This window comes from Callithrix jacchus, chromosome 1 (assembly GCF_049354715.1).
Source record: "Callithrix jacchus isolate 240 chromosome 1, calJac240_pri, whole genome shotgun sequence".
Lineage (NCBI taxonomy): Eukaryota > Metazoa > Chordata > Mammalia > Primates > Cebidae > Callithrix > Callithrix jacchus.
In genome coordinates, this window is record NC_133502.1 from 179,812,491 (window position 1) to 179,825,684 (window position 13,194).

Below are 13,194 nucleotides of genomic sequence, written 5' to 3' on the forward strand. Positions count from 1 at the left end.
TGCCTTGAGTTTTCCAAAATGGTTTTGTGTTTATAGGCCAAATGTGTAGATTTTAATTATTCTTTCTTTTGAGGCACCATCGTGTTATGTTGTGAATACTGGGGATATGCTCATGTCTTGCATTTATATTTAGGAGAATAGTGTACCCCCGAGAGCTTCAGATCTTTTAGCTCCTAGTTGGTCTGTGTGTAACACTGTCCTGTTTCAGTTTTGACAGTGACCTTGAAAGCCTGCGCAATGCTTTGTTGAAAACCACCGTAGAATCTCATGCCAAATCCTTGCCCAAAGTACCAGGTAATTGCATCCTTCCCAGTCTTCTAGCTCCCTTTGTTCTCTTCCAGCTACTGATATCTTAAAAACTGAATCTTAAGCATTTATGGGTTTATGGATTTCTTGCAGCTAAACTGTCCCCCATGAAACAGGCACAACTGAGAAACTTCTTGGCCAAGAGGAAGACCCCACCAGTAAGATCCACTGCTCCAGGTAAAGAGAACTGGTAACTGGGCCTGTACATAGTGATAGGGTACAGAGTGTGTGTGTGTGTGTGTGTGTGTGTGTGTGTGTGTGTGTGTGTTGGTTTTTAATAGGTGATAGAGCAGCAAGGTAGTCATTTTGGTTTTTCCAGTTTTCTGCAGTCCTCAGGTTATATGGTACTGATTCACAAGGGTTTGAGATAGCTGGATCCCAGCCTCTGCTTTAGCCAGAGAAGGTTTACTTTTATGATTTATGTTGGGTTTAGAGTAAGTTTGCATTTGGGAAAAAGGCTTTTTTAAAAACAAATAACAGATAGAAAAAGATAAAAGATGGAGTCTTTCTATGTTGCCCAGGCTGTTCTCAAACACCTGGGTTCAAGTTATCTTCTTGCCTCAGCCTCCCAGAGTGCTGGGATTACAGGTGTGAGCCACTGTGCCTTGCCACAAAAGGCTTTTATGAATATAATAATAAGAAAATATGGTTAAGCAATGTTGGTTAAAAACATTGGCTGAAAAGAAGCCATATAATTGGTGAAATAAATTTTTTCCCCATTATCTAAAGAATAACTTCAATTAAAAAAAAATTGTTACAAACAGCTTTAGGTGTAACTGCCTTGTTTTACGGTCCATATCCAAATTTTTCTTTGAGATTCTGTTTTCGGTTAAAACTTTTTAATACCAATAACAAATGCTTTTGGTAATCAGAATAACTAAAAGAAACGTAATCTTATTGATTTATTTTTCTGTAATCACATAGGGCTAAATTAGATAAATAATAGTCACAGACAAGTGAAGTTTTAAATACGTTTTTCTTCCCTAAATATACCTTCTTTTAGTAGATAATTAGGAAAAATATGGAAAAGTATAAAGGAGAATAAAAAGTATTAGCTGAGTGTGGTAGCATACACCTGTAATCTTAGCTCTTTGGGAGACTGAGGCAAGAGGATTGCTTGAGCCCAGGAGTTCAAGGCTGCAGTGAGCTATGGCCATGCCACTGCACTCCAGCCTAAGCAACAGAATTTCTTTTTTTTTTTTTTTTTTTTAATTTTTTATTGGATTATAGGTTTTGGGGTACATGAGCAGAGCATGCAAGACAGTTGTGTAGGTACACACATGGCAGTGTGCTTTGCTTTTCTTCTCCCCTTCACCCACATTTGGCATTTCTCCCCAGGCTATCCCTCCCCACCACCCCCTCCCACTGGCCCTCCCCTTTTCCCCCCAATAGACCCCAGTGTTTAGTACTCCCCTCCCTGTGTCCATGTGTTCTCATTTTTCATCACCCACCTATGAGTGAGAATATGCGGTGTTTCATTTTCTGTTCTTGTGTCAGTTTGCTGAGGATGATGTTTTCCAGATTCATCCATGTCCCTTATGTATCTGGGTGCTCCTGTGTTAGCAACAGAATTTCTAAAAAGAAAAATTAAAAGTTACTCTCTTTCTCAACCCAGATATGGCCTCCTTTAGTTATTTAGACTTAGTTCCAGACTTTTTTCTTTGCATATACGTCTGATTTATTTAAAAATGAAATTGAGATTATAACCTTTAGTTTTGTGTCTTGATTTTTTTTCTAATTTAAAATCGATGGGCCGGGTGCGGTGGCTCATGCCTGTAATCCCAGCACTTTGGGAGGCCGAGGAGGGTGGATCACGGGGTCAACAGATCGAGACCATCCTGGTCAACATGGTGAAACCCCGCCTCTACTAAAAAATAAAAAAAATTAGCTGGGCATGGTGGCGCGTGCCTGTAATCCCAGCTACTCAGGAGGCTGAGGCAGGAGAATTGCCTGAACCCAGGAGGCGGAGGTTGCGGTGAGCCAAGATCGCGCCATTGCACTCCAGCCTGAGTAACAAGAGTGAAACTCCGTCTCAAAAAAAAAAAAAAAAATTGATGAGCCCTTACTATTAAAAAAACAAAAAACAAAAAAATGGAAAATAAGTGCTGGTGAAGATATGGACAAATTGGAACCTTTGTGCACTGTTGGTGGGAAAGTGAAATGGTAAAGCCACTGTAGAAAACAGTTTGGTGGTTCCTAAAAAAATTAAAAATGTAATTACCATATGATCCAGCAATTTCACTTCTACGTATATACCCCAAATAATTGAAAACAAGGCTTCAAAGAGACACTTGTATCCGTGCTCGTGACAGCATTATTGATAATAGCCAAGAGACAGAAGCAATGTAAGTGTCTGTTGATGAATGAATGGATAAACAAAATGTCTGTCTATACAATGGAATTATTATTCAGCCTGATAACAGGAATTTTTGACACGTTACAATTTAAGTGAACCTTGAGGACATTGTGCTAACTGTAATAAACCACAAATAGACAAATACTGTATCATTCCACTTCTATGAAGTATCTAGAGACATCTAATTCATAGAGATGGAAAGGAGAATAGGCGTTGCCTGTGGTACTGAGGTGGGGATCACAGGGAGTTGTTGTTTAATGGGTATAGCGTTTCTGTTTTGCACATTGAAAATAGTTCTGGAGGTGTATAGTGGTGATGATTCCACAATGTGAATATACCTAATACCAATGGAGCATACACTTTAAAACACTTAAGGTGGTAAATTTTATGTTGTATTTTACCAAATTTTAAAAATTGTAAAAAAATTTTAAAGTTAAAATCATAAGCTTTTCCTCTGCCTTCTGTGTTTAAATATTCTTTGAATACATGCCTTATAATGACAACACAATATTTCCTTGTATTAGAAGGCCATAATGCCTGTTGCTAATCTCGTTGCCAGAATTTTACTCAGAACATCCTTGTTCACAAATCTTTAACCCACATCAGATTATATATTTAGATAGAGTCCTTAGAAGTGAGATTTATGTAATTTATTTATTCATTCATTCAACCAATATGATTGCCTAGTTTGTTCCAGGCAATGTTAAGTAAGAGAAACATGGCCTCTGCCCATGAGAAGCTCTCATTAAGAGGACGAATTCAGACATGAGGCAGATAACTGCACATGATACTCATTTAATATTAGTGTGCATGCTGGGAAGAATAACTCAGCATGGAAACACTTTTAATTTTTAAAATTGTGAAATACAACACACATAAAGTGCACCAAACAAAAACATCTATTCCTGTAGCCTTACCCAGGTCACGAAACAGAATGTTGGCGTTTTTTAGAATCCCTCTTTATACCCCAGTTTTCCTTCCTCCCCTAAGGCACCATTATATGGGCTTATTTGAGAGTTTTGCCTTTGCCTTTTTTTTTCCAATTTGACATTTTTTTGTTATTTTTAATTTAGTATTTTGAAAAAACTGAAACTTCCAATTGCAAGAGCGCAGTAAGCATCCACTTAACCCTCATCCATATGTTTACTAATGTTTTCCACAATTGTTGCTGAACTATCTGAGAATAAGTTGAAGACAACGCCCCTTACTCCTAAATATTTCAGCATGTGTTCTCCAAGAACAAAGGTGTTCTCTTACACACCATAATACAGTTCACAGGTTTGGGAAATTTAATGTATATAATTATCTCATAGACAGTTGATACTCAGATTTTGCCAGATGTCCCACTTACCCCTACAGGTTGATTGTATCTCGGATCCAATCCAGGATTCTGCATTGCATAAGTTGTCATTCTCTTTAGTCTTCTTTTGTTTTGTAAGCATACCTTCCTAAACACTGTACTTTGGTTTTGCCTGTGTTTTGGTCTTTGCCTACTGCATAAATCCATCCACTTATTCTCTGAACGGGCTTCTCTTGTTCCACATCAGGCTTATAAGATGCATCCATGTTGTTGCCTCTAGCTATTATTTTCGTTGCTATATAGTATTCTATTGTATGAATATGCTGCACCTGTTTGTTTATTCTCCTGTTGGACATGTGCTCCTTTTAGTTTATAGCTATTCCAGAAAAGGGTGTTCTGAGTATTCCTGTACGTGTCTCTCAGAGCATGTGTGGACTCTTCCATTTGGTTACATAGCTAGGAGTGGCATTGTTGTCTTACAGTCTGTCCATATGCTCATCTTTCATAGATTCCGCCAAGCAGTTTTACTAACTGGTTGTACTTTATCATCAGCATATGAGTGTTATTGTTCCACATCTTTGCCAAGGTTGATATTGTCAGTCTTTTTTCTTTTAACTATTCTGGTAGAATTCTTTTGTAAAATGTTTTAACTATTTGGATATCTTCTTTCGTGGAGTACTGGATTAAATCTTTTGCTCATTCATTTATTATTGAATAATCTGTCTTACTGATTTGTAAATGTTTTTATAAATTCTGGAGACCACCTTTGTTGGTTATGTGAGTTGTAGATAGTCACTTTGCCTTTTTGCCCTCTTAATTATGTCTTGGTGAACAGGAGTTCTTTTTTGTTTTTGCTTTTGCTTTTGTTTTTAGAAACAGAGTCTTGTTCTGTTGGCCAGGCTGGAGTGCAGTGGTGCAGTTGTAGCTCACTGCAGCCCCAACCTCCCTGCCTGAAGCGATCTTCCTGCCTCAGCCTCCTGAGTAGTTGGGACTACAAGCACAGGCCACCATGCCCAGCTTATTTTTTTATTTTTTGTAGAGACATAGTCTCACTATATTTTTCAGGCTGATCTTGAACTCCTACCTTATGCTATCTTCCTGCCTCGGCTTTCCAAAGTGCTGGGATTACAGGTGTGAACAACTGTGCCCAGCCCAATGAGCAGAAGTTCTTAATTGTAAAATAGTGAGGTTTATCAGCCTTTTCTTTTATAGTTAGTACTTTTTGTGTTGTGTTTAAGAAATCCTCTATCTCCAGGTAGTGAAAGTAGGTATGTACCTTTACTATCTTCCAGAAACAGGAATGTTTGCTTTTCACAATTGAATCAGCTGTCTACCTGGAATTGATTTTTTTTAAAAAACAACTTTATTGAGGTATAATTTACATATAAAACTCACCTGTTGTAAGTGTACAGCTGGATGATTTTTACTAAATTTACAGTATTGTATAGCCATAACCGCATTCCAGTCCTAGAACATTTCCATCACTTAAAAAGTTTCCCCATGATTGTTTGCAGTCAATTTTTGTTCCACCCAAGCAATCACTGATCTGCTTTCTTTCTCTGTGGATCTACCTTTCTTTTGAGATGGAGTTTCGCCGTTGTTACCCAGACTGGAGTGCAATGGCACGATCTCGGCTCACCGCAACCTCCGCCTTCTGGGTTCAAGCAATTCTCCTGCCTCTCCGAGTAGCTGGGACTACAGGCGCGCACCACCATGCTCAGCTAATTTTTGTATTTTTAGTAGAGACGGGGTTTCACCTTGTTGACCAGGATGGTCTCGATCTCTTGACCTCGTGATCCACCCACCTCGGCCTCCCAAAGTGCTGGGATTATAGGCGTGAGCCACTGTGCCCGGCCGGATCTGCCTTTTTAAAGAAATTGCATATTTTCTCAAGACACAAAAAGGAAAAAAAAAAAAATTGCATATATTATGGAGTCTGATAATGTTTAGGTTTGGGTTATTTCACTTAGCATGGTTTTGTTGTTCACTCATGATGTATGGCATGTATCAGTTCATTCCTTTTTATTGTTGAACAGTATTCCTCTGTATAGATACACCATATTTTATGCTATCAAGAATTGATTTTTGTGTGTGATACAAGGTATGGCTCGTGTCATTTTTTTGCATTTGGATATCTGCTTGTCCTAACACTGTTTATTGAAAAGACTCTCCTCCCTGCTTAGCAGGGCCACTTCTGTTATAAATTATTTATGCATATACATGTATGTTTGTTGATCTCATACAATGATTAGAAAGCACTACTGCCACACTGTTTTAATTCATGCTTGAATACGTCTCAATACTGTTCTCTTGCTAGATTCTAGAGGTGTTCTGTCCAATGTGGTACTCTGCTTTACATTTAAATTAAATAAAATTGCAAGGCAAGGTGGTGCAGCATGCCTATAATCCCAGCTGCTTGAGGAGGCTGAGGCAGGAGGATCACTTGAGCCTAGGAGTTCTGAGACCAGCCTGGGCAAGGAGTAGTTAGACACTGTCTCAAATAAATACATACATTTTAAAAAGAAAAATAAAATTTAAACTTTAGTTTTGCAATCCCACTAGCCACATTTCAAGAGCTCAGGAGGCACACGTGAATAGTGGCTACTGTAATGGGAAACACATATAAAGAACATTTCATCATTGCAGAAAGTTCTACAATCCAGAGTAGGGGTTAGCAGATTTTTCCATAAGGGCCAGCTAGAGAATAGTTGAGGCTTGCATGCACTGTGGTTTCCATTGCACTTACCTAATTCTGCTGTTGTAATGGGAGAGCAGCCACAGACCATGTGATGAAAGGTGGGTGGATCACGAGGTCAAGAGATCGAGACCATAACAACATGGTGAAACCCCATCTCTACTAAAAATACAAAAAAGGCCGGGCGTGGTGGCTCACGCCTATAATCCCAGCACTTTGGGAGGCCGAGGTGGGTGGATCACGAGGTCAAGAGATCGAGACCATCCTGGTCAACATGGTGAAACCCCGTCTCTACTAAAAATACAAAAATTAGCTGGGCATGGTGGTGCGCGCCTATAGACCCAGCTACTTGGGAGGCTGAGGCAGGAGAATTGCTTGAACCCAGGAGGCGGAGTTTGCGGCGAGCCGAGATTGTGCCATTGCACTCCAGTGTGGGTAACAACAGTGAAACTCCGTCTCAAAAAAACAAAAAAAAAATTAGCTGGGCATGGTGGCGCATGCCTGTAATCCCAGCTACTCAGGAGGCTGAGGCAGGAGAATTGCCTGAACCCAGGAGGCGGAAGTTGCGGTGAGCCAAGATCGCGCCATTGCACTCCAGCCTGGGTATCAAGAGCGAATCTCCATCTCAAAGAAAAGGGGGGCGGGCGCGTCTGTATTTCAGCAAAACTTTATATTTCTAAAAAGAGACAGCTGACCTATGGTTGTAGTTTTCCGACCCCTGCTCTAGAATGTTTTGGCTCTCTTGGTGTTTTACATCTTCATATTAACATTTAAATTGTCTTGTTAAATTCCACCTCCCTGTACCTAGAGTAGTCAAAACCATAGAGACAGAACTAGAATGGTAGCTGCCAGAAGCTGGAGGAGGGAGAATGGGGAGTTAGTGTTTCAAGGGGACAAAGCTTCAGATGAAAACATTTTGAAGATAGATGGTAGTCACAGTTATACAGCATTATGAATATATTTATACCATGGAACTATACACTTAAAAATGGTTAAGATGGTGCATTTTGTTATGTGTATTTTACCACAATATAAAAAAGAGGAGGGAGGCAGGAGAATCGCTTGAATCCTGGAGGTAGAGGTTGCAGTGAGTCGAGATCGCACCATTGCACTCCAGCTTAGGCAACAAGAGCAAAAACTGTCTCAAAAAAAAGAGAGGCAAGGGTGGATTTTGTCTTCCTCAGCCTTCAAAAGAAAGTTGAGATTTCTTTGGAATTGTATTGAGTTTCTATATCAACTTGAGAATTGACATTTGTGCATCAGTGAACTCTTAGTTCTCAACCTGGGTACATATTTGTATATTTGGGTGTTCTTTAATTTCTCTTAGTGTTTTATGCATGTGAAACATGCATCTTTTGTTAGAGTTATTGCTAAAAATTTAGTATTTTTGATGCTTTTATGATGGTAGACTTTTTTCCCTTAAATTTTATGTTTTATGTTGGATATAGTATAGAGAAATACAGTTGATTTATGTATATTTACTTATAGCCAGCAACCTGGCAGAATTCATTTATTTTAACACATCTGTAGCTGTTTCTTGGCCTTGTAGCTATGGAAACAATGATATCCTCCATGCATACTAATGGTGATGTGTCTGCCTTTCCAGTCCTTTTATTATTATTATTATTTTTAACCTGACTTCACTGGCTGGAACCTCCAGTACAGCATAAAAGTGTCATGCATTTATCCTTAATTTCAAAAGGAATACTTCCTGCAGTTAATCCTAAAATGTGAGGTTTGCGGCATCTACTGAGATGATCATATGACTTCTATCCTTTTGTTTCCCTGCCCTCAGTCATGTGGGTTTCTACCTTTCCTAATCTGAACTAGAGTGGAATGTAAACAAAATAAGATTCTTTAAATTTCAGTGGGACCCTCTGGCTAATGCCAGGCAGTTAACTGCATCCTTGATCACAGCAGAGAGCAGCACCCATTATTGGTGGAGGCAGCACCGTTGGCATAGTGAGCAGTCCATGCTGCAAGCTTCTGTGAGTGAGCATGGCCATTGCATCTTTCAATTCATGGGTCTGCCTCCACCAAAGGCAAGTGAATTGCATCAGAAAGATGAAGGAAGGAGCTAAGGGACCCCTATGTTATATGGGACCTTGGAGGTTACATAGATATTCCAGTGTTTCTTTCTATCTAGTTCTTGAAGGTGATGTGGTTATTTGTGTCATCTTTTGTTGTTACTGTCAGGAACTACAGTAGGATTTTAGAGAAATTGTGGAGAGCAGTTTGGTCCCAAGAGAATGTGGGTTTGTACTAGTTTCCTATGGATGTCATAACAAATTATCACAAACTTGGTGGCTTAAAACAGTACCTAGTTGTTATCTCACAGGAAAATTTTCTGTGATGATGGAAATGTTCTTATCTTTGCTGTCCAGCAGGGTAGCCGCTAGCCATATGTGACTGTAGAGTACATGAAACGTGGCTAGTGCAATTGAGGAATTGATTTTTCATTAATTTGTTTTTAATTGCTTTAAATTTAACCACATATGGCTAGTGGCTACCAAATTGGATAGGACAGCCGTAGCACATAGCATTGGTTTTCAGTGGCATTTGTTTATGTTATATTTACATTGTGACAGTAAAATCTTGCAGAGCCATGTGCACATAGGACACAAAAGTCAATAAATATTTGCAAAGCCCTTTTAAATAACTTGGGGGAGGGAAGAAAAATGACTAGGTTCTTTGGTTTTTGTTTTTCCCAATATATAGGAAGTATTCACTTGCATTCTGAAATTTATGATAGAAAGAAACATGACATAAGGCCTTACTGAATTCTATTTTCTCTTTTGGTTGTTTTTTTTTTTTTTTTTGCCTCTGTTGCTCAAGCTGGACTACAGTGGTGCGATCTCAGCTCACTGCAGTCTTCGCCTCCTGGGTTCAAGTGATTCTCCTGCCTTAGCCTCCGGAGTAGCTGAGACAATAGGTCCATGCCACCACACCCAGCTAATTTTTGTAATTTTTAGTAGAGAAAGGGTTTCACCATATTGACCAGGTGATCTTGAACTCCTGACCTTGTGATCTGCCCGCCTCGGCCTCCCTTTTTTTTGGGGGGGGACAGGGTTTCACTCTGTTGCCCTATTTTTTTTTTTTAGAGACAGGGTTTCACTATGTTGCCTAAGCTGGTCTTGAACTCCTGGCTTCAAGCAGTCCTCCCACCTCAGTCTGCCAGAGAGCTGGGATTATAGGCATCAGCCACTGCACCCAGTCTCTTGTAATTTTTTTAAACCTAATTGTCTGATTCAGAAGAATCATTAGATTTATCTGGAAATGTTTGAGACACTCAGGACTGAGGACATTCTTTTTCATGTTATGTTGGACCTGTTCTTAGAAGCCTATCATTGGATGGTGATGGTAATGGTGTGATTGTTCACCCCACCATGGAAACTTGCCTGTTACTTTTCTGGTATATTATTATTCTACTGGTGAGGGCTCCAGGTCTTCGACTTTGACACCAGCATTAATTCTGTCTCTTACTTTTTCACATTCTTTAACAGTCCCAAGATGTTCTCATTCATACAGCTCAGTTTTTCAAATCCCCATTTGAGCAAAGATCCAAAACCATTTTGTTCACATTTGACAATACCTGTCCCTGCTTAAAATAAGTAATAATTATATCATTTTATAAGTTGAATTTTTTTTTTTTAATCAACAGTGAAAATTGCATAGCTTTTGGGCTTGCTTTTGCTTTGAGTTGTCTAAATTGTGTTTTATTTGGGCTTTTGTAGCCAGCCTGTCTCGATCAGCCTTTCTGTCTCAGAGATATTATGAAGACTTGGATGAAGACAGCTCAACGTCATCTGTCTCCCAGTCTCTGGAAAGTGAAGATGCACGGACATCCTGTAAAGAAGAGGAGGCAGTGGTCCAGGCCCCTCGGCATGCCCCTGTGGTTCGCACTCCTTCCATCCAGCCCAGTCTCTTGCCCCAGGCAGCACCTTTTGGTAAATCTCACCTGGTTCATGGTTCTTCACCTAGTGTGATGGGAACTTCAAGTAAGTAAACAGTGGGAAAGAAAATTGTTTTTTCCCTATGATGTTTCTAATGAAGGAATTGTAACTGGGTTTTATATTATCATACCAATATGATGGTTGGCTCCAGCCCACTGCTACTACTACTTTTTTTCTTTGAGATGGAGTCTCTCTCTGTCACCCAGGCTGGAGTGTAGTGGTGCGATCTCAGCTCACTGCAACCTCCACCTCCTTGGTTCAAGGAGTTCTCCTGCCTCACCCTCCCAAGTAGCTGAGATTACAGGCATGTGCCACCACATTTGGCTAGTTTTTGTATTTTTAGTGGAGACAGGGTTTCACCATGTTGGCCAGGCTCACCAACTCCTGACCTCAGGTGATCCACCTGCCTTGGCCTCCCAAAATGCTAGGATTACAGGCATAAGCCATCATACCCAGCCGCTCAGTCCACTTCTGCTAGTATTCTAGAAATTAGAAGACTAATTCAAAAGATGTGTGTTCCCCTTGAAAGCAGTTGCTAGGCCAATTGTAAGGAAGTAGATGCCCTCCAACATTGTGTACTGTAACAGCTTTCCTGCTGAGCCAGCTTGTTTTTTAAAACAGGTCTTTTTTAGAAGTAAAAGGAGGGGGCTGTTTGCTTCAGTTATAAAGCAACATTCACACTCATGTCTCAAATCCTGGCTCATTTCAGCCTGAGTTGTGGCATATTCTGCCTCAGAACTCCCTGGCTCCGATGCTCATGGTCAGTATTGGCTCACTGTGCTGACCACTGTTGTGCTCCCACATTTTCAGTGCAGTGTCAGGGCTTTGCATCCAAGTGACTTCTATCAGAGAAAAATACCAGCATTAGGTACTAGAATAAAGAGAATTTGTGAGAGGGAATCAGGGACTTGGTCTCTGTTGGTATAAAAGTTACATCTCAATTAGTATCAGGAAACCACCATGTAAAGTATCTTAGTAGAGGTGGGTAGGCAAATTGCATGCAGTAACCAAAAGATATAGATGCCAGCCTGTTAGTTTACTGGTAGTTTTCTGTGTTAATGCTAATTATAGCATTTTCCCTACAGTCGAACATAGAGAATTTTATCAGTGTAACCTTTGTATGTTCCTGTTCTCTCACCACTCACACTTTTTCTTTTAGTGACTACATCTACTAGCAAAATTATTCCTCAAGGGGCTGATAGCACAATGCTTGCCACGAAAACCGTGAAACATGGTGCACCTAGTCCTTCCCACCCCATCTCGGCTCCCCAGGCAGCTGCTGCGGCAGCACTCAGACGACAGATGGCCAATCAGACACCAGGTAAATGCTGTAGCCCCATACATGTACAGAGGCTGATTATGAGCTGTCTGAGTCACAGGCAAGGACAGCAGGTGGCAAGAAGCAGTGGGCTCTCTTTGGTGCCCTTCAGAAGAGGAGATTGATGTGACAACCCTCTCCCCTTTGTGGAGGGAGTTCTAAGAAGGCAGAAAATAGGCCTGAAATTCTTTGTTTTTAAGGGGAGGTATTAGAACTGCCATATTTAGTTAAGCAGGAAATCAGTTGTTGTTTTTTGTTTTTTAAAAACACAGTTGCTAATCCTACTTTTGAATAATGTCTGCTTAGAGACCTAAAATTATAGCCTTTGAAATTAGATCATCTAATAACATTAGAATCATCTTTTAGTATCTTACAGATTCCAACTACCCTGAGAGGTAGGTATTAGAATGGCTGTTTAGGCTGGGCATGGTGACTCATGCCTGTAATCCCAGCACTTTGGGAGGCTGAGGTGGGAGGGTCACTTGAGGCCAGGAGTTTTGAGACCACCTTTGGCAACATAGTGAGACCTTATCTCTAAAACAAAACAAACATGAATAAACAATAAGAATGACCATTTTGTATTTGAGTAACCTAAGGTTCAGAGAGGTGAAGGTTACCCCACCAATGAGTAGCAAAACCCAAACTCTAACCCTCTGCTCTGTTTCACTACGGCTTTTTTTCTTCTCGTCTAACTATATCTTGCATGAAGCCTTTTCTTTTTTCTTTTGAGACAGGGTCTCACTCTGTTGCCTAGGCTGGAGTGCAGTGGCATGATCATGGCTCACTGCAGCCTCTGTGGTCTCCTGGACCCAGGTGATCTTCCCACCTCAGCCTCCTGGATAGCTAGGACTACAGGCTTGCACCACCACACCAGGCAAATATTCAAAGATTTTTTTGTAGAGATGGGATTTCTCCATGTTGCCCAGGCTGGTCTTAAACTCCTGGGCTCAAGTGATCCATCCATCTCTACCTCCCAAAGTGCTGGGATTACAGGCATGAGCCACTGTGCCTGATGAAAACTTTTTTGTAACATAAAATTTAACTTTTACAGATGGAAGCTCTAATAAGCCAGTTAGCACTTAACTTTTCGTCAGTGGTTTGTCATCATCCCAAACTTTCTGCATTAGGATTTTACAGTCTGCCTAGTTGGTCTCAAGGACTTCAGTTATCACAAGTTTTATAAGCTAGTAGAGGCTTATAAAAACCACAAGTTTCTCGACTAGAGGCTGCCACCACTTCCCTCTGAAACAGTTGGCAGTGTTGCTG

At 40.4% G+C, this 13,194-nt stretch overlaps 1 protein-coding gene across 15 annotated transcripts in view; it reads left to right on the forward strand.

Moving 5' to 3' along the window:
• The window catches only part of NUP214 (nucleoporin 214), a 104,738-nt gene that overhangs the window by 34,724 nt on the left and 56,820 nt on the right, over window positions 1-13,194 (forward strand). For all 15 annotated transcript variants that reach the window (XM_035260640.3, XM_035260647.3, XM_009004323.5 and 12 more), the window contains exons 20-23: window positions 209-294; window positions 400-483; window positions 10,392-10,655; window positions 11,770-11,931. In XM_035260640.3, the coding sequence (XP_035116531.1) occupies window positions 209-294; window positions 400-483; window positions 10,392-10,655; window positions 11,770-11,931 (596 nt within the window). The remainder of the gene's footprint in view (window positions 1-208; window positions 295-399; window positions 484-10,391; window positions 10,656-11,769; window positions 11,932-13,194) is intronic.